The sequence below is a fragment of the Conger conger genome, chromosome 7 (assembly GCF_963514075.1).
Source record: "Conger conger chromosome 7, fConCon1.1, whole genome shotgun sequence".
In the NCBI taxonomy this organism is placed as follows: domain Eukaryota; kingdom Metazoa; phylum Chordata; class Actinopteri; order Anguilliformes; family Congridae; genus Conger; species Conger conger.
In genome coordinates, this window is record NC_083766.1 from 29,610,380 (window position 1) to 29,635,699 (window position 25,320).

Consider the following 25,320-nt stretch of genomic DNA (forward strand, 5'->3'; position numbering starts at 1 on the left):
TAAACAGTTGGGACATTAGGACTGATTATTTTTGTGATGAAGGGATGTAATATATATTTTTTCACATAAAATGTCCAACAAGCACATCGATCACATGCAATTTACTTTGATTCACATGAAGTTCATGTCACCATAAGGTTATTCTTGTGGTTTCTCTGCATGTTAATAGTGTTTGGGCCATTCAGTTTCCAAAATGGGACCGATTCAGAAAGGCTATTGGTTTTGTAAAAACTGTATTTAATGCACACATACAATGAAACATCTTAAAACAACACTAAACAAAAGCGCACATTAATCTAGACTAAGCATGGCTGAATTATCATTAAAAATACTAAAATATAAACAAAAAATCATTAGATTACATGTCCTAAAGCTTGTGATTATTTTCCTTGTTTAGCTTATTGTGGAGTAAGCAAAACCCATGGCTACAGAGGCACCCCTTTTGTTTTAGTTTTTTCCAATAGTTTTTTCAACACTTCTGAAAGAATATCAGGCTGTCATCTAATCAAAGCTGTAAGGTAAAATGTCTTCAAGAGTGCCACCAAGATATAACATTTGATTGTTTGATTGGCTGAATATACTCCACAAAAGCATACACAGAAAAACAAAATGTGTATCTTTAAAGAAACATTTGGCAAAATCCTCAAATATTATACCATTCAAGATGTAAGTTTCTTTTTTTTAGTTTTTGACATTTGAGACATGAGAATCGATGGCATATTGTCATACAAGCCAAATTAGGGATAAAGAAACTTTGGTGAATAAAGATATGTGTGTCCCAGGATTGCAGCTACAGTCATCTCCCCCTGTTCTCATAATTTATTGTTAGGAACTGCTCTCCAGACCAAGGGAGTCTAATCTTATTCAAAAAGGACAGGTGTAGGTGCAGGTTTTTGTTTTAGTTCAGCGCTGTGGCATCTGATTCAACTAATTAGTTAATCATGAACTAATCTTGAGTCAAGACCTTGAGCAGAATCAGGTGCCTTGTGCTGGGGTAAGACAAAAACCTGCACCCATGGCCCTTTTGTTTGGAGGCCCCTGCTCTAGTCATTTTTAGATGTTTTAGATATCAACTACTGTACCTTATAACACCGCAGTTCGCAAGTAGGGGGTCACATAGACATGAGTCAGAATAAACTTAATGTGCAGCTTAAAGGGATAACTTATTCAGGATAATATTTACTTTTTTGTGTATGCTTTCCGATATTCCCAGACAATTACATTGTGCAATGATGAAACTTTTAATACTTACATAAGTTTCAAACAACCTGCTGGCTTTACTGTGCTGGCTAGGTATCAGGGCATTGAGGAGTTTCATGTCCACTTCAAATATACTTAAATACTTGTTCTGAAAATTCTATCCTTCTCAATTCTCAATAAAATAAAACAAAACAAAGTTTCAGCAACATATTTATTTGGCCTGAAGGAAGCTGAACCACTTCTTTCGTTGAGCACAATGGTGTCAGGCTGCATGTTCCATCAGAAATATTTCTAACCAAGTATATATTTTAAAAGGTAATCAGGAAATATACACATTCAACTTTTGGAGGCAAAACATTGCTGTACAGGCTCCATTGCAGTTACTCTGTACATTCTTGCTTTACCAGAAACTCCTGAAAGGCCCGATACCCACTATTGTGAAGCGGTCAGGCCATCAAAAACCTCTGTAATATCCTTTCTCTCACAAAACAATCTCTGGGCCAATGACCAACATACACTAAAACTAAAATACTGCAACCAAAAAAAAGTATTATAAAATACTTCAAAACGTAGTATCAGGTTTCAGGTGGACTTACGGACCAGTGGGCATCATTGGTGCGGGATGAGATGGCATCCTAGCTGACTGAAGTCTTCCCAACCCTGGGTGATGCAAAATTGGTGGGGCTGTCAGCCAAGGTCAACACTGACACGGTCCAAATTTCATACCAGACTGTAGCCTGTACATGCACAGGAACAGTGGCTTAACAGGATAATACACCAAGCAGCCCCCATCTCCAAACCTTTCATGAGCCACCCTCAAACATTTCAGAGGAGTTTTGCATCATCTGTCAACAGTAAAAGAGGAACGTCACACTAAAATCTATGTTTGATGGTAAATAGATGCCCACTGATAATATGGTAAAATATCAAATCAAATTGCAAATACAAATATTCTAGATATCAATCTCCCATCGTGGAAAACTCTGCCAAACTCATGTGCTTTCAACACTGGGACAATCACACCCACTCGCAATACTATTGATACATGGCTGAGTCAAAGAGGTGTACTTCAGATACCGGAAGCGGCACCTTCACTGATTAAAAAAAAAAAAAGAAAAAAGATACCACAGTGGAATTATTTACGATAATTAAATTGTGTGATTTATGTTGTTATCGTCAAAGTACAGTAAGATTAGGGTGCAGTTTCCCCTAAGAGACAGCAGGGTGTACATCTGCGTAGGAGTGCTGCGGCCTGTCCTCTTGCATGTGTTGAGAGGCTGCTGGGACATCGGGCCTTTGTTTGGGTGCCACCCAGGCTCATCGTGCACTTCCACAGTCAAGGCAGGCGTGGTGTGAAGGTCCTCGCAGGCAGTCAGCTGGGGGTGGGTCTGTGGTTAAGATGTCAGTGTGCCTTCTGAAAAGAGGTGTTAAAGAGGAGGGACAATTCAAGTAAACAAAACAGTTCAGAGTGATCAATGCCTTTTTTCATGATAGAGCATCTTGGATTGTGCTTTCAGCCATCCATATTGAACGTACTGTAATCATTAGTATTGAATGTAAGTTAGATCTTGAACATTATTTAAAGGTCTCAAGAATGCAATGCATACTTGAAATTTAGAGAACCCAGAGAACACAAAAAATTGCTACATTCAGATGAAAATAATATTCATATACAGGTCTTAAATTGAAGGTGGCCTGTTACCTGAATACAGCATGTTCTACCACAGGTTGTCTGGAGCTTGGCAAGACACAACATTAGCAGTTATTGTATCACATACAGTCAGGTCCATAAATATTGGGACATCGACACAATTCTAATTTTTTTGGTTCTATACACCACCACAATGGATTTGAAATGAAACGAACAAGATGTGCTTTAACTGCAGACTTTCAGCTTTAATTTGAGGGTATTTACATCCAAATCAGGTGAACGGTGTAGGAATTACAACAGTTTGTATATGTGCCTCCCACTTTTTAAGGGACCAAAAGTAATGGGACAAACTAACAATCATAAATCAAACTTTCACTTTTTAATACTTGGTTGCAAATCCTTTGCAGTCAATTACAGCCTGAAGTCTGGAATGCATAGACATCACCAGACGCTGGGTTTCATCCCTGGTGATGTTCTGCCAGGCCTCTACTGCAACTGTCTTCAGTTCCTGCTTGTTCTTGGGGCATTTTCCCTTCAGTTTTGTCTTCAGCAAGTGAAATGCATGTTCAATCGGATTCAGGTCAGGTGATTGACTTGGCCATTGCATAACATTCCACTTCTTTGCCTTAAAAAACTCTTTGGTTGCTTTCGCAGTATGCTTCGGGTCATTGTCCATCTGCACTGTGATGCGCTGTCCAATGAGTTCTGAAGCATTTGGCTGAATATGAGCAGATAATATTGCCTGAAACACTTCAGAATTCATCCTGCTGCTTTTGTCAGCAGTCACATCATCAATAAATACAAGGGAACCAGTTCCATTGGCAGCCATACATGCCCACGCCATGACACTACCACCACCATGCTTCACTGATGAGGTGGTATGTTTTGGATCATGAGCAGTTCCTTTCCTTCTCCATACTCTTCTCTTCCCATCATTCTGGTACAAGTTGATCTTTGTCTCATCTGTCCATAGGATGTTGTTCCAGAACTGTAAATGCTTTTTTAGATGTTGTTTGGCAAACTCTAATCTGGTCTTCCTGTTTTTGAGGCTCACCAATGGTTTACATCTTGTGGTGAACCCTCTGTATTCACTCTGGTGAAATCTTCTCTGGATTTTTGACACACATACACCTACCTCCTGGAGAGTGTTCTTGATCTGGCCAACTGTTGCGAATGGGTTTTTCTTCACCAGGGAAGAATTCTTCTGTCATCCACCACAGTTGTTTTCCGTGGTCTTCCGGGTCTTTTGGTGTTGCTGAGCTCACCGGTGCGTTCTTTTTAAGAATGTTCCAAACAGTTGATTTGGCCATGCCTAATGTTTTTGCTATCTCTCTGATGGGTTTGTTTTGATTTTTCAGCCTAATGATGGCTTGCTTCACTGATAGTGACAGCTCTTTGGATCTCATATTGAGAGTTGACAGCAACAGATTCCAAATGCAAATAGCACACTTGAAATTAACTCTAGACCTTTTATCTGCTCCTTGTAAATTAGATAATGAGGGAATAACACATACCTGGCCATGGAACAGCTGAGCAGCCAATTGTCCCATTACTTTTGGTCCCTTAAAAAGTGGGAGGCACATATAGAAACTGTTGTAATTCCTACACCGTTCACCTGATTTGGATGTAAGTCTGCAGTTAAAGCATATCTTGTTTGTTTCATTTCAAATCCATTGTGGTGGTGTATAGAGCCAAAAATATGAGAATTGTGTCGATGTCCCAATATTTATGGACCTGACTGTATCATTCTTTCTCCCCAATTCAAAAGAAGAATCTTGCTCAGAAGAACAATGGGGAAAAACGTCAAGTAACCTGCATACCAGAAACGACTAAAATATTTCCTTAACGGCATGGACAGACCTTATCTCGATGGATCCTCTGATGAACTCTTAACTCCTCCGGATCGGTGAACATCTTTTGGCAAAATGGACAAACAGACTCTGTAACGGTTCTCCAGAAGGACTCCTCAGGATTGTCAGAGTCTCTGGGCTCTAGTCGGGCCCTCAGCTGTATTTGGTCTGACTCCAGGTCCAAATACATGCTGTTAACAGTGGGCTGCCTCCCTTTACCGGCCTTCATTTGGGCCGTTTCCCTGCCAGAGGCCAGAACGTTAGGCCTTTGGAACTCAGTGCCCTTGGTAACCTCTGTGCAGGGCTGCCCTCTGTCTGAGCCAATCAGCGGTCTGGCCTCGGGCTTGTCAATGACACGCAGTGAACGCTGGGGCTTGCGGGACTTTGTGTCCGAGACGGCCTTCTTCTGGACGGGACCAGGACTGGGCCCTGGGAGGGCAGCGTCTGTGCCCTGTTTGTGCCCTGATACCAGGCTGCCGCGCTCTTGGCTCGCAGTGCCAGGCGGAGCCAGTGTTTCTGTTCCCAGCCTGTGGCCACGGCTACCCACTGACCGCGGCAGCCCCGAGCTCCAGCTCTCCAGGGGTGGCACAGAGAGCTGCTGGATGCAGTGGTGCAGTGAAGGGTAGTCCACGTACTTAAATTTCGGGACTCTCTCCGTAGCGTCTCTGGAGCCTCCGCTCGGAGGCCAACCCGCTGGGCATCTCGCCAGCCAGCTCTCTAGCGGGGGTATGGCTAACTGCTGGATGCACTGGTGCAAGGAGGGGAAGTCCACATACTGGAATTTGGGAACCTTGCAAGGCACATCGGATATGTCCTCTTTTTTCACAATGATAGGCGTCGGTTCAACGGGCTCAACCTCCCCCTCTTGCCTGCTGTGCTGGATCTCTTTGTCCAGCTGGGGTTTGATGGGCACAGGTTTGAGCTTCGGCTCATTTGGCTCAGCAAGACCCCTCCACCCATCCATTGCTGGACCTCAACCGCTGTCACTCTGTCCTGCAAATAAAATTTCAAAAAAAAAGAAGCAGATTTAAAGATACTCTGGGATATCCCCTTATGACTTTCTTGTTCCTGCCATGATGACTTCTGTTCACCTGCCTGTGTCCACCTGATTGAAAGCAAGCTGTCATTTCTCTATGCTTTCATTGGTCAGCCAATTGGAAGGACAAAACGATTGATTAAAATGCAAAGAGTAAATGTGATATTTGTTTTAGACATTAGAGCTGGGCTTGCGACTCCAAGGCTCAGTTCCTTGAACTGGATAAGAGTTTCAGCTAAATGGCTAAAACTTAAATGCACTAACTTTTGAGCCTCAGTAGTAAAGGATGTTCGGGGGAGTTTGCAGGAGTTATGGAATAAAATAAATAAATAAAAAATGCTTGAGTTGAATAGAAACCTGAAACAGAAATAAAAAAATTGTTGTACACCTTGTTTTGTACTCCCTAATTCTGAGATTGTGTTCTATGGACCTTCTATATAGACTTCCTCTCCCACATCAGAAAGAGAAGGCACACTTTGATTCAAGAACAAAAAACAGAAAGAACTGTACAGAACGAACACTCCAGTTGAGCGGTATCACCTTGGTAACAGCCGTGAAAAGACAAGAACGGACTGGGATGATGCCCTTCAAGGGAGAAAGGGGTACTCAGCTGGTGTTATTTAACATGGTTGGTTTGCCTCAAGATCAATAACTGTACAGCATTAATGATGGGAAACTAAGACCATTTTGAGATGCTGGCTGCTCACACAGCCTTGTGTCAGAGATAAAAATAGCTAAGCAGGTAAGAAGTAAGGAGGAAAAGTAGGTCAGAGCTTGACTGTTCACACAGCCAGGGGCCCACACAGCTAAATATCTGTCACACAGCACAATCTACTGGCCTTGTTACACATGCCAAGCTTGAACCAAGAAACCCTAAAAATCCCACTAACATAAGCTACACTTGCCAAACTTTCACAGTAACTAGTCGAATGCTATGCAGGTGGGCTCACTTGTTCTTAAACTAGATTCAAATATTCATTTTAGGGACTGAATGCTATTCAGGTGGGCTCACTTGTTTTAGACTAGTTATGAAAGATTCAAATTGAAGGCACTGAGGAAAAATAACGTACTTTGGCTACTTGTACGATATTAGCAAAGAACACTATTATTTTAATAGCTACTGTTATTCACAAACAAAAACAAAATAATTAACTTTAGCCCAAATGTTGTAATACAGATCGACAATAAGAAAACTACCATAACCTTAGAAATGGAATTACAGCAATTTATGAAATTCTTCTGAAAGCATGTGTCAAATTAATATAATTACTCTGGGTTTACAGTTAAGATTAAGTTACAATTTCCTTAAAGAAATAGTTTGCCAATATGCACAAAAAAGAGTTATGTTGTGAACAATAAAAAATAATCTAAGAAGTGAATAAAGTAAATGGTAGTTTTTTTTTTTTTTTGTTTAATTATTCATCCATACATCCGTGACACAGTAAGCGAAGCCTGCCCTGGAACCGTGCCGAGATGGTGTTCCACATTTGCTCGCGCTATGTTGTTGTACAGAGGAATTGGGTCACGCGCGATGGCCTACATTTCAAGGGTTTGTTGTCTTGGTTTTTCCCTCACCACATATATCTGGGCTAGCCCCGCCCACCCTCTCTGCATTACTCCTGCAATTATAACTGGTCCATTGCTTCTACCGCCGAAGACTAGTACACACGAATCGCGCCCTAAGTTAACAAAAGTAAGCGAAGCTAAAAGTAACGAATTATTTTCATATCACATATTTAATAGGCCATTCAAATGTCAAGTTCGTAACTTGTCTGGTTAGCAAACGGCAGAATCACAGTCGTCGTCAGAAAATAGCTGACTACTTAAATGGCAAATAATGACGTAGCGTAATAAATGTTGATAATACAAAATGTATTTCCCTACATAACAACACTAACATCGAGCAAAAATGATGACTGATACACGAGCTAATACCGTAAAACAAGCTAGCTATAGCTACATGAATGACTGTACATAACATCGTTAGCTAGACAGGATATGAGATTTTTCTAAATCATACATTTTATATTTTTGTAGGTTTACCTTAATGTTATCGTGGTTCCTGGAACTCCGTGGAATGCGCAATAACTCCTCTCCAGGTTGATGTCGTGTTCTGCATGCTTTGCGATGCAATTTCGGCTAGAAAGCAAGACAGCTATACACGTTTCGTGTTTACAGCAGATGTGTATTCTGGTTGGTGAGGAAAACGCAAATTTCGGTATGAACCAGTAGAGCTCCAGACCATAATAGCATACGTTTATTGTGAATCGTTAATAACACTTCCTCATAAGAGGCGACACACAATATGGCTAGCGTTTTCGGTCGGGAAGCCACCGATTGAACTCCGAAACGAATACAGCAGCAGTTAATAGATACAGTCGGCAAGCGAGGGCACGCCCACAAAAACGTCCAAGCCCAACCCCCGAGGGGGGAAATTTGGCGAAGTTTCCATAGTAAATTAATGAAGCGGTCAATTTTCTAACTTTACATTTGGACAAAATCTAGTAATATATTAAATACATTGCGATTTTCAAAAAGTAAAAAAGCTGCTGTGCGACCAACTGCACGGCAAGCAGATTTAAATGTTAGTCTTCGGATATTTCGATATTCGCCCACGCACCCTCCCAGTGTCATGTTCCTATCCAATCCCAAAAGCGAAGAGGATAAATAGGCGGAGAGTGCATGTCCTACTTCTAGTCCAATTACAATGCAGTCTGTTTAACGAGTGACAAGTTAGCTTAAAGTAAGATGCCAATCTGGTGCTAACAGGAATTGTAAGTAGTGCCTTTGTTATTTAACTAAATTTCGCTGTATATCAATTAACTAATATTAATAGTCTAGGGATACTCAATATCACCTGAGATTCAAAATTCATTTTCAGGTCACGATTCCAAAAAGAGTTGAAAGTCACTAGCATACTCCTTTAGCAGGTTACTCACTTAAATATCTTTACTTCTCTCTCTTATCCCAGACAAAATATTACATTGTTTACTGTGAAAGTAAACCAAGTAGAAAAATCGAAGAAAATAAGAAAGAGGGCCAATGTGCTAATACTTAACCTATGTTTTAAAATACTGTAAAGTACTGTAGTATTGTGTGGCTTAATTACAGACAAAGTGTGAACTTTTATGTCCGAGCTTAGCTTCTCTGTTAGCTGCTTTATGTTTGAAAGAATGATGATGAACCAGCACACGTTTCTCTGGCCACATGTCAGAAATGAGCATGCTAACTTGTTGGTAAAATATTTGGGGAGAAAAATAATCAAGGATAAAAATCAACAAACAAATCCATACTACTAATAATAATAATAATAATAATAATAATAATAAAAACAGACAAAAACACTATGTCCTTCTTGATTTAATCTTTGACAGGGCCTTTAACCATTAATTATAACCTGCAGTATATTAGTATATTATCTACTACATTCATATTATAATTACAGAAACAAATAGCTGTAGATGCTTTCAGTTTGATGGAGTGACATGAGCACTCTTAACTGTCACCCCGCTACCCCCAAGAAAGATAGACAATGTCCAGTTAGGCTATGGAATTGAGGTGATGTGTGGGAAAAAATGTTATCAACATTAAAGAACATCAGGAAAAATAGAACAACTAAACAAAATATCTGCAACACTGAGTGTGGATTAAGGTTTGGAAATAACTTTGCTACAAAAATGGCAATGCACAATGACACAATAAAATATGTGAAGTCCCTTTTATTGCTTTCTGACCCCAGCTCCACCCATGACAGAAAGGCAGATAATGTTACATTACACTGCAATAATCACTAACTTAAAACCTTAATTATCAATATGCTGACATTGGTATACAGTATGTTTTATTATTAGCAGGATATATCTTGTTTTTGAGGGTTGTCCTGCAACACACAAGATACAACACAAAACAAATGACAAAACAGTCAACAATTAACAAATTTAAATGCATTATATCCGTCTGAACAAAGAAAACACAATCTTATCCTCAGGAAAGTAATTCACACATAGTCTAAAACTGACTGACTGAGTAAACTGACTAAAACCAAAACAAGCAATTAACAGATTTTGATACAATCTCATCCCAAGAGAAACAATACAAGGAACATCAACGTATAATTTACAAAATTGTTATTCTAAATACATTGAAAAAAATGTTTTTTTAGAATCAGATTGGCATTTTGTTTATTGTTAAATCAGTTATTTATGTTGACACAAATAAAATTTCCTATCAGTTTAATTATGATTGAGACCTTTCTAAGGACATCAGTGGGTTTTCACCTAAATGTCAGCCTGTAGAGGACATCATTGCAGTACAGAACTATATCCCTAGATAGAGCTGTACACAAGTTTCCGCACCTGCAGAGACATTCTGAACTTGACTGGCATAATTAAGGCATGTTCAGAATTTTCCTGCAACACCAGTACTGAATCAACACACTCCACTACACCTTCTAGACACAACAAGGTATGCATCAAATCACACTGATAGATTTACTATGTATACTGTAGGCATATCAAACCCAGTGCAACTCAAACTTTTACAGCGATAAATCAATATACATAAAATCAAACTATGGTCAGAATTTTGTATACTGCGGTATCACATAAGATCAAACCAAAATCTACTCCCAATTCAGTTGACCATTAACATACCAAATGAAGTGAATATTCATTTGTAAGTAGACTATAATTAAAATATGCATTTTCATCATTCTTGTTTTCAACACTATGATTTGAACACAAAAAACAAACTCACAAGTGACAACCAAGAAATCAAAAGGGACAAGATAAGAACCCAATCAAAAATATCCCTCCTGAGAAATTTGAGACTGAAGGAAGGCATTTGTCATGATAACCAAGCGGTGCCCAAATTCAGTGTGTATTCCTTCTGACTCTGAATGCAATCTCCACAAGACTAGACATGTTGCTCTTTTATGTGTGATCAATCCATGCAAGAGCAACAGTCTGAGCAACAGCTAACAGCTAATGCCTGCCAGTCAACCCTTTATTTAATTTTTAAATTAAGATAAAAATGGCAGGACTCAACACATAAACAACCGTTTCTGTAAAATGGTGAAATAAAATAAAATTGGATCATCTGTGCTTTTGTTGCGTATTCATCTTTTGATCTCAAATCTAAATGCCTGCAAAAGTATTCTTGTGTGTCCATGATTACACTGGATTTTTTCCATAATTAGTTCACACTTTCGACTGCTTTCTGGTGGACAAGAATATAATACATACCAAATATTAAATGGTTTTATTGTAGTATTTTGGAGATATGTCCATTGAGGTTCATTATAACTATATACAGTGGGCTCCAGAATTATTGGCACCCTTTATAAAAATAAGAAAAAAGGCTGCATATAATAAAAAAACATGGATAATGGTCTACATTTTATGTTCAAACATACAGGAAAACTAGATACTTTTACTTACTTTCTTAATTTAGTTTATTCTGGCTCCAGGGTGCCAATAATTCTGGAGCCCACTGTCTGGCCCTTTCTCATTACAAATCACGTCAAGGTGTGAACAAATGATGGGTAATTATGGTGTTCTGTGAAAGGCAGTCTCAAAGATGGTGTTGCCATCTGCCAATATAATGGATAGTTACAAAGAACTCAATGATCATAGACTATAGCATATTTTGCCTATAGTCTGGGCTTTGGTTATTCATAATAACATTAAATAGTAAGTGGTCATTTCTACTTTGGCCAAATATGGATCTGCAAATTGTAACTTGTTTCTTGAAAATAAATCACTTTTATGTTTTCTTTCACTCACTCGCTCGCTCACTCACTCACTCACTCACTCACTGACTGACTGAAGGATTTGCTAATTTCTCCACAAGGGGGAGATATTAGCACTGAAGTAGCTGGAATTGGTGAGAGTGGTGCTATTGCATCAAAGCCACTGTGGGTCAGTTTCACAGACACATAAAAGGCAGACTCTGCAGGATTTTTACCTTGAAAATATCATAAAATAACTATGTTAAGGCATATCCAGTGCACTGGAAATCTCTGTCTTTGCACACCGTCTTTGCCAAATGTATGCTCCTTTACCTGTATTTGTTATTCTAAAATGTGTTCGGGAAGTTTCTGGACGTGGTGCTCTTTACTGTGTGTGTCTTTTTGCAATTTTCTGTGTGTGGTCCTGTCTTTAAAATCTGTGATTATAAAGATTCTAAAGGCTCACATTCTGCATCGTAAACCTTTCATCTTAGTCCTGGACTAGGGACGTGACAAATAATCAGTTTTTGTAAATGGTTACCACCCCATCTTGAAAACAGTTTACTGACAAAAATGTAATTGCATTTTCAAACTTTTTGGGTCATCTTAAAATAGTTTAATTTAAATGTCAACAATAATAATAATAATAATAGCCTAATTGCCAAATTAGCGATTTACATTTACATTTTCATGTTCACTGATATCCAGCAGTCTGTAGTTAAAGCCCAGAAATGCTGGCATCATTATTTTAATACATTGGTTAAAATGATAATTCAATGTGTTTTCATCCCTCTTCCCTTTGGCTTCTGCCAGACAGACTGGATTGCATGAAATGTTCTCCAATCTGCTGAGAACTTTGTTACAGACAGGATTATGCACTCAAAATTCTGTGGTCACACAATGTCCAATATTTTCTTGATATGCAGTAACATTATAACACTGTGTCATGGTAGCTACATGATACATCTGGTCTATTTTAGGCAGGGAATCCAATGGAAATGCAAAACAGTAAATATAAAAATGGGATTTCCTACAGATACCATAGTTGACTGGTCTAATGATTTTACTTTTATGGGAATGGTTTCTATACAATTTGGCTTAGATTTTTAGGTAACTTTGCCAATGCATTTGATTTTATATGGCGCAGGGCAAGCTTTGTGGTGACAGGATCAATGTGATCCTTTTTCGAGTCTGGTCTAAAGATTTTTCTTTTATGCCAACAATTTGACCTCATTTTAGAAATAATTCAACCACACGGTCCTGGAAAATGTAGGTAAACCAGAGATATATAGAACACAAATGTAAAAAAAAACGCTGGATAATGATTTCAATATTAGGCTAAGTAAGTTAGAAAAAATAAATGGTTGGAATGATGTATTGCTTAATTTGTTTTTAATATATACGGCATAGTGGAAGGCTACATTCAGTTTGAGTTTGAATTTGCCTGTCAAGGAATAAACAGAGTCCTCTGTGAAGCTGAAACAATGCCATACAATACGCCATAAGTGAACCAACAGCTACATGTAAACACAATTATTTGATAACTCTAATACTGCAGCATTCAATTCACTGTGGTGTTTGCATTCTTAACATCCTGAAATAGCTGAAGACTGCTTGCTCGGACTAGTCTGACGGAAGTTATAATGCAGTCAGATTCTTTCTTTCAATTGTCCAACCAATTTGTGCATTTGTAACTGTTTAAATGTTTAACCGTTCACACCCCTATCCTAGACTAAGTACTATTTTGAATTATGTTTATTCTGTGTCTGTGAAACTGTTTTTCTATGTCTTTGTTCTTAATTAGGTTTTGTGTGTGTGTGTGTGTGTGTGTGTGTGTGTGTGTGTATGTTTCGAGGGATTACCCTCTTAAAACACATTGTGTTTGAAATAGCAACGCATTCCATGAATAATAAAAGTCCCACATTCACATTGTGGTATATTGCAAACAATTACACAGAAAGGTAAAATATGTTTTAATTTAATTAAAATTAGAGTTGAATCACTAATTCCTGAAAGTGTGGCGCTATGGCCTCTAAAACAAACCATCTGATAGATTTAAACACAAAGCAAATAATAACAAGCCAAACCTGCATTGTGTGAATGTGTTTAAGGGGGGAAAATCTGTAAGAAATGGAACACAACCTAATTAGTTAATTTATTGTTCAAAAATCTAAATACGAGCCAATTGATTCACCTCAGTGTTTAATTTGATCAGTTAAAACATTTTGGTACCTCTTTGTATGTAATTGTTTGTAATATAGCACAATAAGCACAATGTGAACATGAGACTTACATCGTTCTGACATTGTGTGGCTTAAGGGTAAATAATCCCTCTAAACATGGAAATCGCATACTTAAAAAACATGAATGACTAAATGACTAAAATTTTGGGATTGCAATTACAGTCGGACCAAAATCGGCATGTGTACATGGGACCCCAGGACCAAGTTTGAGATAATCACTCTGACGGAGTGCTGTCCAAAGCCGGTCGGCCGAGTGCCACCGATCGTTTCCGAAGAACAGTTAGATACAGCATACGTACACTCTGCTGTGCTCTCCGCCTCCCCTCACACTCCTCTTGGTTATACGGCGGCCATGTTACCTGGCTGGCGCTTGTTCCGGTACCACGCTAGCTAGCCTAGCGCACAAGATTCAGAACAGCAGTCTCCTTTCGAGCACAGGAACAACCGTCGTCCACCTCCAAAGATCAGACGATCCACAGCCTATGAGCCCAATCAATCACCGAGAAGACGGAGAACGGAACCTTATCGGATGCTTTCAGAAACATTGGCTTACACCCAATCACAGCCTCTTCCGCCTCATTACTGCAACACGACGTTTTTTTTTTCTTTCAGTTTAGCAAGCTAGCTCTAGCCAGGAAAGCTGGTCGACTTTTCTTTTTTGTTTTTGGGTATTCGAGCGTCTTGGATTGTTTTTCATAAGTTACGGACAGCCCAGCTGTTGGGCCATATTGGATTTCTTTGGCTTCTGAAATGTACTTAATTCTCCACGGTTGGGTTATGATTGGCTAAATGGCCAACTATAGCTAGAGCTAACTGATTGGCTTTGTTTTGTTATTTCTTCGGCGATGGTGGGTCAGGTCCCACTAGGCTGGCCTAAAGTGTGAATCCCCAGGCTCGAGTTGAAGACCTTACCGGGAAATGCACTCTGCTTTAGCAGATGCTCATTTCTGACACATGGCAGGTAGTGTTGGCTTGCTGCTAGCTAAGTAATTTCTTCGGGTACAGAAGTCATTCGTTTTCCTCTATCAGAAATGGACAACTAAAAGCTAACCTACACAGATGTAACCACAACAGACAGTTTTTATCAAGTTCCCTGGATTTTTATTTTTCTGACCGAGCTAGCAATCCGATAACTAGCATAGCAAGGCTATATATTTGTTATTACAAGATAGATATGTATATTTTCATTGACGGTTGAAAAAAAAAAAAAAAAAAAAAAACTTCAGCTAGCTGGCTACTAATTAGCAGCCACACCATTACGGACACGGACGGACGGATACCAGCAATATACTAATGAGGATTTCAACTTGTTGATCACCTTAACTTATAACTGCCAGCTTTCAACTTTTTTCCAGACTGGCATTGCAAACAAATGTGCGTCAGATTCTGAATTCCAGTTTCGTGACCCCATTGCCCCCTCCCTTTTGAGAATTTCTTAAAATGTCAGCACGGACGCCATTGTTAACAGTCAATGAGCTTTCGTCAGACCAGGTAAGAATAACGCGTTAGCTGATTAATAAGAACTGAAAGTGTCTGGCTGCTTGTTGAATGCGAAGAGACCGCTAACTTCGCCTATCGAATTTGCGCACTAGCTAGCCCGTAGCTAGCTGCTACTTGAGCATGCTAACTAACGCGAGCTAACGTTACAGTTGCTAGTTAGCATATTGGATATAAATCTTGCTTATTGCATTAAGTTAATGTCAGCTACTAAGCCATGGGTTTCTGTCTTGATATAAATAACAGAAAGTAGCTGCACAAGGCTAGCTAGCTAAAACACTTATCTGGAAGCTCACCACATCAGTCTGGTGAGCACCGCAGATATAGCTAGGCTATATTTTTTTTACTAGGCTACATTAACTGGCTATCTAGCTAACCTCCTAGGCTAAGCATATATCTAGCGCCTAGCAGGTAACGTATGGGAACTCCAGCAACTCAAATGTGGCGGATATAACGTTGAACACGCCACGTTTGTCGTTATTTAATATAACGGTCGCACGTTGTTGTGTTAAGATGTAAACTGTTAATACTTCCCGTACTGGTTTCTTTTCTGTGCTAATATTTACTATTTTAACTTCACTGTCTAATGTTAGTGCAATCGCGAGCGAGCACTAACGTTAAACTGTATTTTGTATCGAGACTAACTGGATTATCTTGGCATACTAAACGGTTATTTACGAGTTATGTAAACATTTATTTGCAACATTGGTTGATTTGACCAATCTGAGACGTGGCTAACAACAGCTAGCTCTATATTGAAACGCTACATTTTCCAGCTAGCCATTTCTATTGTTGGCTATCTAGCTAGCTATCGTTACCATGCAGTGCTTCACTAGGCTAACGTTAGCTAGCTATTTAACAAGGGTCGTGTTGTGACCGAAATAGCTACCGCAAACTGCTAAATTGCTGGGTCAACGTCAAGTTAACGTTATCCTAGATAAGTTTGCATTTCATTTCAAAACTGTCTAGCTAGGTTGAGGGCTTGCTACTGTTATTCGTAGCGAGCCTTCAGTAACATGCTGCAAGATTATTCGTTACTTGTATAGCTAATTGAATGAATTACAAATATTTAAAGTTTTATTTATTTATCTCGGGTATTTCCTACCCGAGTCCTTGGGATCCAGTGTTCGAATTGTGAGAAAGTAGCTAGCTAACTGTTTGCTACTGTGTCTTCCAATTCGAACAGTGGATCCCAATGACTGGTGTAGGAAATACCCCATGGTCTACAAAAGAAACAACCGTTGCAACCCTGCGCTGAACCGTTAATTAAGTTATATCAGGCTCAAGTGTAGACACAGAAGCCCTGTAGTTTTATTCTGGAAGCGGGACAGCAGCTTGTGGCAGTGTAGTGTTCACACAGCTTTAACTTCCAGAATTGGATTTGAAAGGATCATTGATAAGCTCAAAGTGGTTAATTCTGTGGGCTGGTAAAGTATACAGTCCGCCAAGCTTGTATTGGCCTTTTTTGTGCAGTGCGTGATGCAGACATTACCAACCACTTCCATCCCAGTTCGTCAGGGGGTCAGGGATTTTTTTCTTGCTGTACGCTGCCAGTGTAGCTTGCAGTGTGAACAGCTGGCATTTACAGTCTTTTAACAGTGACACGCTATTTCTGCGTCTTGTCTGTGTCTTTGTATAGTTGAGTACAACACAGGGCAGTGAAGTGACTCTTGGTCCTGGAAGGTTCACATGAGTTAAATATATTCCACTAAAATCCCAACATAGAACAAATTAAAAATTGTGGCTACCTTGACCTGCCAGGAAACAAGCAGGATGGTATATATCAAGTAACTAAGTTTAAAACCCATTTTACTGAAAAATTATAGCATTTCAACATTCAGTCATTGATTTTGAAAATGGTTGTAATTTGATGTTATCTAGATGTCTGCTAACATCTTCGAGTTGATGTTATTACCATTGCCTAAACCATAACTTTATAGTGAAAGCAACAACTGCACTAAGAAGCATGAGAATAAAGGTTTTCAGCACTGATGTATGAAGAACACGTATAAATCTCACCATAGAGTGCAGTATCTATGAACATCAAGTGTGTATTCTGTATCGCTGAAGAAAATTGCTCTGTAAAGTCCCTTATATGATGCGTATGGTTGCTATTGGACAATTGTACTGTTAAAGGCAAACTAAATAATGTCTTTTTGAAGCTTAGGTTGTCAAGAGTAGTTTAGTAGTTTATAGTAGATATCCTGAATATTGGCTTGACAAAGATGCACAGGCATCTCAAAAGGACCTTTTCTGAATGCAGATGGTATATGACATTTATTCTAATATCAACAAATTTGTATATACCGTATGCCTTTTCTCTTTCTCTCTCTGAAAACCAGCCTTTCTGGATGAGCCGGCTTTGGGAGCAGTGCAGACAGGATTGATGTTGCTCTCCATTTTGTTGGCTCATCAAGGCCGTGTGTGTGTGTGTGTGTGTGTGTGTGTGTGTGTGTGTGTGTGTGTGTGTGTGTGACAGTGGTGTGGTGACATGTTTGTGGTTTGCGTGTCATCTTTGTGATGAAACTTGTTTCTCTAAGTGTTCATGCCCATCATTGTTAGCAAGTCTTAAGAGCAGCTTTCATATTTACCATGTTTTGGTCATTCAGATTTTAGGCATGGTAATTGAATCTTGCCTGTCACACATTTGGTCTCTCTGTTCCTCTCTGTTCCTCCTTTCAAGTTTTTCTTTCTCCATCCCCCTCTCATGCACACTCAGTTAAAAATAGCTGATGAGGGGTGTGAGAGGAGAGTGGTTGCTTTAGAAGCTTGTGTTGACTCCTCCTCCTCCTCGCTTTCTTTGAAATGTAGACCCCCCCCCCCTTCTCAAAGTGACCATCAGTTCTCGCTCTGTGCCTCTCATTCTAGTTTTTGAAGCAGATGGTGAAATTGTATCTTTCTGTTGTTTCTTCTTAAAAAAAGAAATGACAAACAAAATCAGTCCATAGAAATGATAGGATGGAGCAGGAGGGGAAGTGCTGTCTCCCTGTGTTCACTGCTCACTTAATTACCTATTGCCTGCGCCTGTATTTTTGCTCTTTCTCAAGTGGGATGACTATTGCTAGGATATTGAGGAAGATAGTTTGAGGCTGCTGAGCAGTTTATGGGGAAATGTTCTCCTTCCTTCTGCCAGCGCACCAGCCACTGCAGGCGGCATGCATGGGAGGCTTGTTTTTGGCGTCTGAGTTCAGCTTTGACATGGCAGTTTAAAAAAGGTGATGAATGATCAAACAACGACCTCATTTTGCCTGTGAAGTCGACCTACGCTGGAAATCCAGTTTTTTCATCTCTCCATGATCCAGGGTTGCCAGGTTTCCCAGGTTTCCCAGGAAGTAGTTCTTTAAACATAGTTTTTCTCCTCCCATTCTGCTTCGGCTTTCAGTTTTTCTGTTGGCAGTGGTCAGCTTGTTGCATAGAGCCTGAGTTACCGACACTGGGTGTAGGGACATTGGTTTGTCCTTTGGATTTCTTTTCATGTCTCATACTGTGCTGCACTCAATGAAAACGGTAAAATAAATGGAATTGTGCTAAACTAAAACCATTAGGAATACAAATGGGTGATGCATCCCAGTTTGTAAGGGGCGTGATGCACCTGCATATGCAGCTTGCTTTGGCCTACAAGCAGTAAATGTGTGCTCCAAACGAGAGCCTACAAATTGGCAATATCGTATCATGTATTCTGACATTGGAGTGTCATTTAAGTCGATACTCATTGCAGGATTAAATGCATAATACAGTTTTTCATTTTAGGCCAATAAAAGAACAGGCATATAATCACATATTACGAAAAAAACCTTCCTAGTAAATGTGCTACCTAATGCGACTAATGCTATCACGAGGATGCTACTTACTGAAATTAACTATTGATAAGGTATGAACTTATTTTTATGACAGTTCAGTATTTCAGCTTGGTTATTGATATAACCTTGAAATGTGTTACACAAGCATAAATTCACATTTCTCCTGGAAATAATAAAAAGATTAAAACTGGTGAGCTGTACTGGAATATTTGCGGCTGCCCCATAACACACGGATGCCTTCATTACAAGGCAGAGACATAATGAATAGAAGCATTTTTAGCCGGAGGGGAGAGGGTGCTAAATGTGAATACACCATATGAGTGGGCAAATGTAAAAAAAAAAACCCCAAAAAACCTGTGTGCCCTCCTCTCTCTCACACACACACACACACACACACACACACACACACACACACACACACACACACACACACACACACACACACACACACAATCAATCTCCCAGCAAGCCCTCGTTTACTCGGGTAAACCGTCCCACCCTTTACAGGGAGGAGGTTTCTTGGGGGCAGGGGTAGAGGGAGATTGGGGATAGAGCGGGGGAGAGTTCAGCTGGTGTCTATTTGTGTTCCTGGCTGTCTCTTCCTTCCCTGGAAATAGACACTGTGTGATATTTATAACCTGATGAATGACCTGCAGGCTTACCCGCACCTCCTTTAACTGTCTCTCCTCCTTTCAGTCTTTCCTCCTTTCAGTCTTTCCCTTCTGTGTATGTCGCTGTATCTCACCGCTTAAAAAATTATTTCCTCCTGCGATTGTTGGAATGCGAATTTGCAGAGCAGTGTTGGGAATACCGGATTATGTTGTTAAATTCGGTTTTGCCAAAGCCCTGTTCTTTGTGTACAGTAATGCCTGAAAACTGAAGAGCCAACAGGCCAGCTGTAGTGCATGGTTTTATAGATTAATGCCTGCACATTTGTCCCCCTTGAGCAATTCATGGCTTGGTGTATCACAACAGTGTCATGTTCCATTGTTGTTGTTGTGTGCGTGCATGTATGCATGAGGCGGGATGTTTATTGTATTCTCCTGCTTGAACAATGTCTCTTTGTAAATGTCTGATGTATTTGTATGTGTATGTTTGTGTATAACCAGTCATGTCAGACGGCTGAGTGTTTTTTTTATTTTTTATTTTTCTTCTCCATTTTTGTTGTGACTGCTGAGTGGTAAAACAGGGTTAACAAGAAGGTGCCAGAGAGACCAGAACAGCAAAGCATAACTGGGCAGTTTTGAGCAACAGGTCTCCGTGGCAACCCTGTCATGGCAACCAGGAGGCGTTCTCCTTCCGCCTCTCCGTCCTCTCCCCTCGTGCTTTCCCGTAGAGCCACGCACTTGAAGAACAGGAGTAACCTGACCGCCGCACACCGTCAAGTTGAAACATGTCATGTCAGACAATTGGTGACAGCGAGATGACTGTCGTCGCCGTCTCCACTCCTGCTGTGGCCGATGTGCCGCTGCAGTCCTCCTCTGCCTCTCTTTCTCTGATGAGTTCGGTTTGGGGGCGGCGGGCGTGAAAATGTCCATGTCGACAGCGGTGAGAAACCCTTTTTTCCCTGCTTTGCGCGACCCGCGTGAAGGAAACCGGCAAAGCGATTGGAAGCACGCGGCGCTGGTATTCTCTGTTTCCGTGGCAACACAGGCTAATTTTCTCAGATTCTGTTGAAGTCGCGCAGGCAGGTGGAGGTGAACTGGGGAGGGCTAACACTTCAGAGAACACGGTCTGCTGATGGAAGCGTGGAGGAAGGCAGCTGTGTGCGTGGGCGAGCAGGGCGGCCCAAGTATGAGGAACAAACTAAAGCAGATATGGAGAGGAGAAAAAAAGGAAGGAAGGACCGAGTTGTGCAACCCGTGGAACCGGTTCACCTGCTGCCTTCAGTCAACGTGTGTACATGCGTGTCAGTTAGAACATGTCTAAATGATTTGTTTGTTCCTTGTCTTTAACGGTCAGATTGTGATGCAATGCCAGTTGTATCTCCCACTGGAGCGCCCGCATTCGTGTGTTTAATCGATCGCGTCGTCCGTAGGAATTGACTTGAGTGGGCGCGTGCCCGTTTGTGCGGAAAGGGCCGTCAGGGCTTGTTTATCCTGGGTGCGTGTCCGAGACCTCGACGCATCCGGGTGCAGTTTTTCCAGATGTCTGCTGGTGTGGAGCAGAATGGGCGGGTGTGGTGGGAGAGGTGCGCAGCACAGATTTGCTCTGATGTTACATAAGCACGGCCCGGTCCTTATGAGACGTGCACGGCGGAGCCTGTCCCCGCGTCGCCCGCGCACACACACTCACGCGCACACACACTCACGCGCACACACACTCACGCGCTCACGCACACACACACACTGCACGCCGTGTGCCGCTATCCGCAGGAGACGAAAACCACCATCGCAGCTGCGTGTTCGCCCACGTCCTCCCCACAGCCCAAATGACTGTGTTTAAGAACGCGACGTGTGAAAGTTTTCTTCATGCCGCCTTAAAGACAAAGAATAGGAACCTCAACAAAATCAATCCTCAAATCCAGCAGTACGGCGGTGTTTCTTTTTGCAATTAATGTCTAAACGTTGTCGAAAGTCATCCTGCAAAGGCCGTATGCAGAGTTATAAATGGCTATTAGGCTACCTTGGGCAGCACAAACACTTGTAAGAGGGGGGAAAGTGAGGGGGAGAAAGTGAGGGGGCGGGGGGGGAGGCGAATGGGTTGTGACCTTATGAGAATTGCAAGCAGAGTACCTGCAGGTGTCAGATAATAGTGACCCCCAGAGAAAAAGGGTGTGGGTCATTTTTCTATTGATGAAAATTGACCAGACTGATAAAATATGATCCAAACATATGAACATGAACTCATATTTCCTTTCACTGTGGTGGCCACCTAAGTTGGTCGTAATGTAGGCCCTAATTTTATGTTTTGGCAGTGTGGTTATTTTTCCTAAAGGGGGGTGTCACATTTCTGTGCTATAAAAATTACCAGGGGATGGTTTTTTCCTTTATTAGGATTTATCTTGAGTCATTCCGTGTAAAATCAACCAGAGGTGTGGGAGTTGACTCCAGTTTTGTTCAAACTTTGTGTAAATATTCTTTATTTATTCAGTAAAGAACATCCAAAACATTAGCTTCATTGAATTTGTGTTCTGGAGATACTGGCTCTTCTACTAGCTTGTCAGCTCTTTGATGGAGAACAGTTTAGCCTAACCTCTTGACTTTTGACTGGTCGTTGCTATAGATGTGGTGTAACATTTTGGGAGAGTTGTTAAAGCAGTAATGGCAAGATTGTGTTTCGCTAAAGTGCATTAGATCTCCGCTTCACACCACTACGAACAGCAGGTGGGCATTGCAGAACCTGAGACAAATCTGCAGTCAGAACCCACGGCCTGAAACGGGCGCCAGAGTTTGTTATGGTTTTAACTGAAGCTGGGATTTACTGTGCCCCACCTGTCATCTGTCTGTTAGTCTCTCCGTCTCTCCCACCCCCTCCATGCCCTTCTCTCCGGCCTCCTCAGAGAACCTCCATGGCCTCATATGGCTTCGAGTGAGGAATCGGTTATCGTCGCGGTTAGTAATGCGTTTCTCCCACAGTTACGCTGACCTTCTGTGTTGCTGTCGTGCGCCGAGGTTGCCTTCCATTCTGTCGTCGTTCCCTCCCTCCTCTTCTATCTCCGTCCTTTCCTGTACTCCCTTCTGCCTGCCTGTCATAGTGTCTCCTGTTGCTGGTCCACTGTGTGTCTCTTCATCATTAGTCATTCATTATGAGTAAGATCTGATCCGCTCAAGTGAGCTCCCCTTTGTGGTTTGAGGACCCAGGGAGCAGCATCGAGGGTTTGACTGAACCTCAGGGTAATGCGCAGACTAGCACTGGACAGAGCTTTCTCTTCATAGTTCTGTTGTCCCCTTGATTGATCAGACTTGCACACGCCAGCACCAGGAATTACTTGGGTTTTTACAGTGGAAATGTTCCCCTGTTAACCGTTTGAATTATTCATTTTTACAGTAAAAATAGTTTCATATTGCGTCTTTAGGAAGAGGGAAACATTTGGAATTGGTGCTTTGCTTTTACTTGCAAGGACCCTTTTTTTTTTTTTTTTTTTTTTAAGGCCGATGCTACTCATGGGAAGGAAGTTTGCAGATGCTTTCTCGCTTGTATGCTTAAGCAGACTAATATTTGGGAATGCATTTTTTAATTCTCTAGAGAATTTGAAGTGGTGCTTCAAGTGGCCAAACGTCTCCTGAGTGACTGCATGTGTGAGAGAACTGTACTGCTGTTAGTCTTATTGCCTACCTCTACATATCCCTTTTTCTCTCTTCCCCCTCTTTCTCTCTCCCTCTTTCTATGCAATTACATGCTTTCAGCACTGGCACACTGCAGTGGCATAGCATGACAGTGAGTACACCACTTGTTCAAACAACAGTTTTTCTCTAAAAATATTCTGGTGTTGAAAAGACACTGTTTACTTGGCATAGCCCGCGTTTCAGTGGAACACCGAGCGGTCTTTTGTTTGTGTCTGTAAAAAGAAAGTTTGCCCCCCTTTATTCGAAGATAGGCCAAAATGTGAGTGCAGAAAATGTCCCACTGTTACTGTTCCTTGAACAGGGTCTAAGCACTGCCGTTTAGCTGGTAACTTGATATGTATTACTTGCCGGTCCCTAACTAAATTGTGAAGCAGAAGTTGCTTTGCTAAAACACAGATTTATGGCAAGCCTGTGAAATTGACCCGTTTGGCTGTATCCATTTAAGGCGCTATAATTAATTCCAAATTTTTCAATTTTAACAATAATACTTAAAGATTGATTTCTTATGAAGCGCAAGTCCCATTGACTTGAAATGTGGAACATGCACTCTTTGGCCAGCTCCCAAACTAATCCTGTTGCGCATTGTAGTATTGGATATGAACGTGGCATCAGTTACTGTTTGATTAACCTGACATTGCACATACACCGGCTGTGTATCGACTGACCTTAGTAAAGATGGAAAAACTATCTCTTATGGGATTGTGACCATATTTTGATATTTACTTTGATGTTTACTCTTGAAATTTGAATGGACCCAACAAGCCAGCTACCTGAACAACATCAGCTAGCTACACAAGTACAATGTGTGCAGCGTGGAATGGCCTATCCTTACAAAAGTGATTTAAAAAAAGAAAAGGGAACAAATTATCGAAGTAGACGCGCATGATATTATTTGTTATACAAGTGCAAATTTGAGAGGAAACCTACAAGATTTGCTCGTCTAAGGTGAAGACTGCACATTCTCAATGAAGGTCAATGGTGCATGCGGTCTTTTCTCCTGCTGTGGGTGTGGCCTTGTCATGATGTGGATGCCGTCTGTTCTGATACTGCAGCCAATGAGCAATCATGCTGCTGACTGGTCTCCGAGTGAGACCATAGCACTAAGAAGAACATTTAACTTCCTGTTTATGAATACCAATGACTCCTATCCTCTTTGTCCAATAAATGTGAAACCATTGTCTGTAGGTCAGTCTCCTCACAAACACATTTTGGCTCAGTGACCCATGATGCCTGTAACACTATTTTCACCGTTTAGAGTAATTGAAAAACACTTAAAAAACCTCTTGCACTGTTTGATATATTGAAATGCAGCTTACACTAATTTGTTCATTGGAATATCGCATTCATGAAAGCTGTTAATTTTCACAGATTTGGTCTGACAGATTTTCACAGGCCAGCGGCACAAACTGTGGGACACAAGCTATAGGGGAGGGATAAGGGGAGTGCTTATCCCCGTGTGACGCTCTGTGAGGGGAACATTCAGCCGGTTGAAAATAGGACGATAAATTTAAAATGCCTACTTCTCCAAAAATAAAGAACGGATATATTTAATACTTTCATCGTGTTTCTTCAATGTCCTCGCGTACAAATTGCGTATAAGAACCTAGAAAGTGTCAACAAACCACCATGTTACTCATTTAATGGAAGAAATGCAGTGTTGGACTTGCAGTCATGTATTGCTTCCATAAAGCCTATTGTATATCTATTGTATATGAGCTAAATTCTGTGAACGGACTGGTCATCCATTCTGAATTTTGTTGTTTGTGAATTGTAGCATGGCACAGGCTGTTAAAACATTTGTCTGCAAGGTCCAAGGTCCACCTTTTGCCTTTATTCCTTTCTGTAAAATTAAATGATAGAACTGCACTTTTTAAAGGTAAGAGTGAAATGGTATTTTCCCTGTTTGATGCTTGGACCCCTTATTTGCTTAAATCTGCTTTTTCATTTGTTTGTTGAGGCCGTGTTGTTGACCAAAAAATCAGTCTCACGTCAGTTGATCTGACAGTCTTGAGCTATGAAGTAATTG

The 25,320-nt window shown here is 40.8% G+C and overlaps 2 protein-coding genes across 21 annotated transcripts in view; one reads left to right on the top strand and one right to left on the bottom strand.

Annotated features, from left to right (window-relative positions):
- Nucleotides 1-216: 216 nt before the first annotated feature.
- si:ch211-284e13.6 (uncharacterized) lies at nt 217-14,397 on the bottom strand. Of its 4 annotated transcripts, none has more exons than XM_061248966.1 (3): nt 14,068-14,397; nt 4,712-5,694; nt 217-2,614 (listed from the first exon to the last, which is right to left on the bottom strand). In XM_061248966.1, exons 2-3 carry the CDS (start codon nt 5,663-5,665, stop codon nt 2,603-2,605), a joined length of 966 nt encoding a protein of 321 aa, XP_061104950.1. In that variant the 5' UTR covers nt 5,666-5,694; nt 14,068-14,397; the 3' UTR covers nt 217-2,602. The 4 variants fall into 4 exon arrangements, with proteins under 4 accessions (XP_061104950.1, XP_061104949.1, XP_061104951.1 ...); XM_061248965.1 differs by having other exon boundaries at nt 14,008-14,397; XM_061248967.1 differs by lacking the exon at nt 14,068-14,397 and adding an exon at nt 7,781-8,074 and having other exon boundaries at nt 217-2,611.
- Nucleotides 13,964-25,320, top strand: part of LOC133133025 (serine/threonine-protein kinase MARK2-like) — a 40,353-nt gene continuing 28,996 nt past the window's right edge. For 5 of the 17 annotated variants that reach the window (XM_061248957.1, XM_061248948.1, XM_061248953.1 and 2 more), the window contains exon 1: nt 13,965-15,199. Coding sequence is in view for 14 of the 17 variants with exons in the window: in XM_061248948.1 (XP_061104932.1) it covers nt 15,149-15,199 (51 nt within the window). In the remaining 3 variants the exon portion in view is untranslated. Of the gene's footprint in view, nt 15,200-20,350; nt 20,554-25,320 lie in introns of those variants that run through there. The other 12 variants (XM_061248950.1, XM_061248951.1, XM_061248955.1 and 9 more) reach the window with 9 other exon arrangements.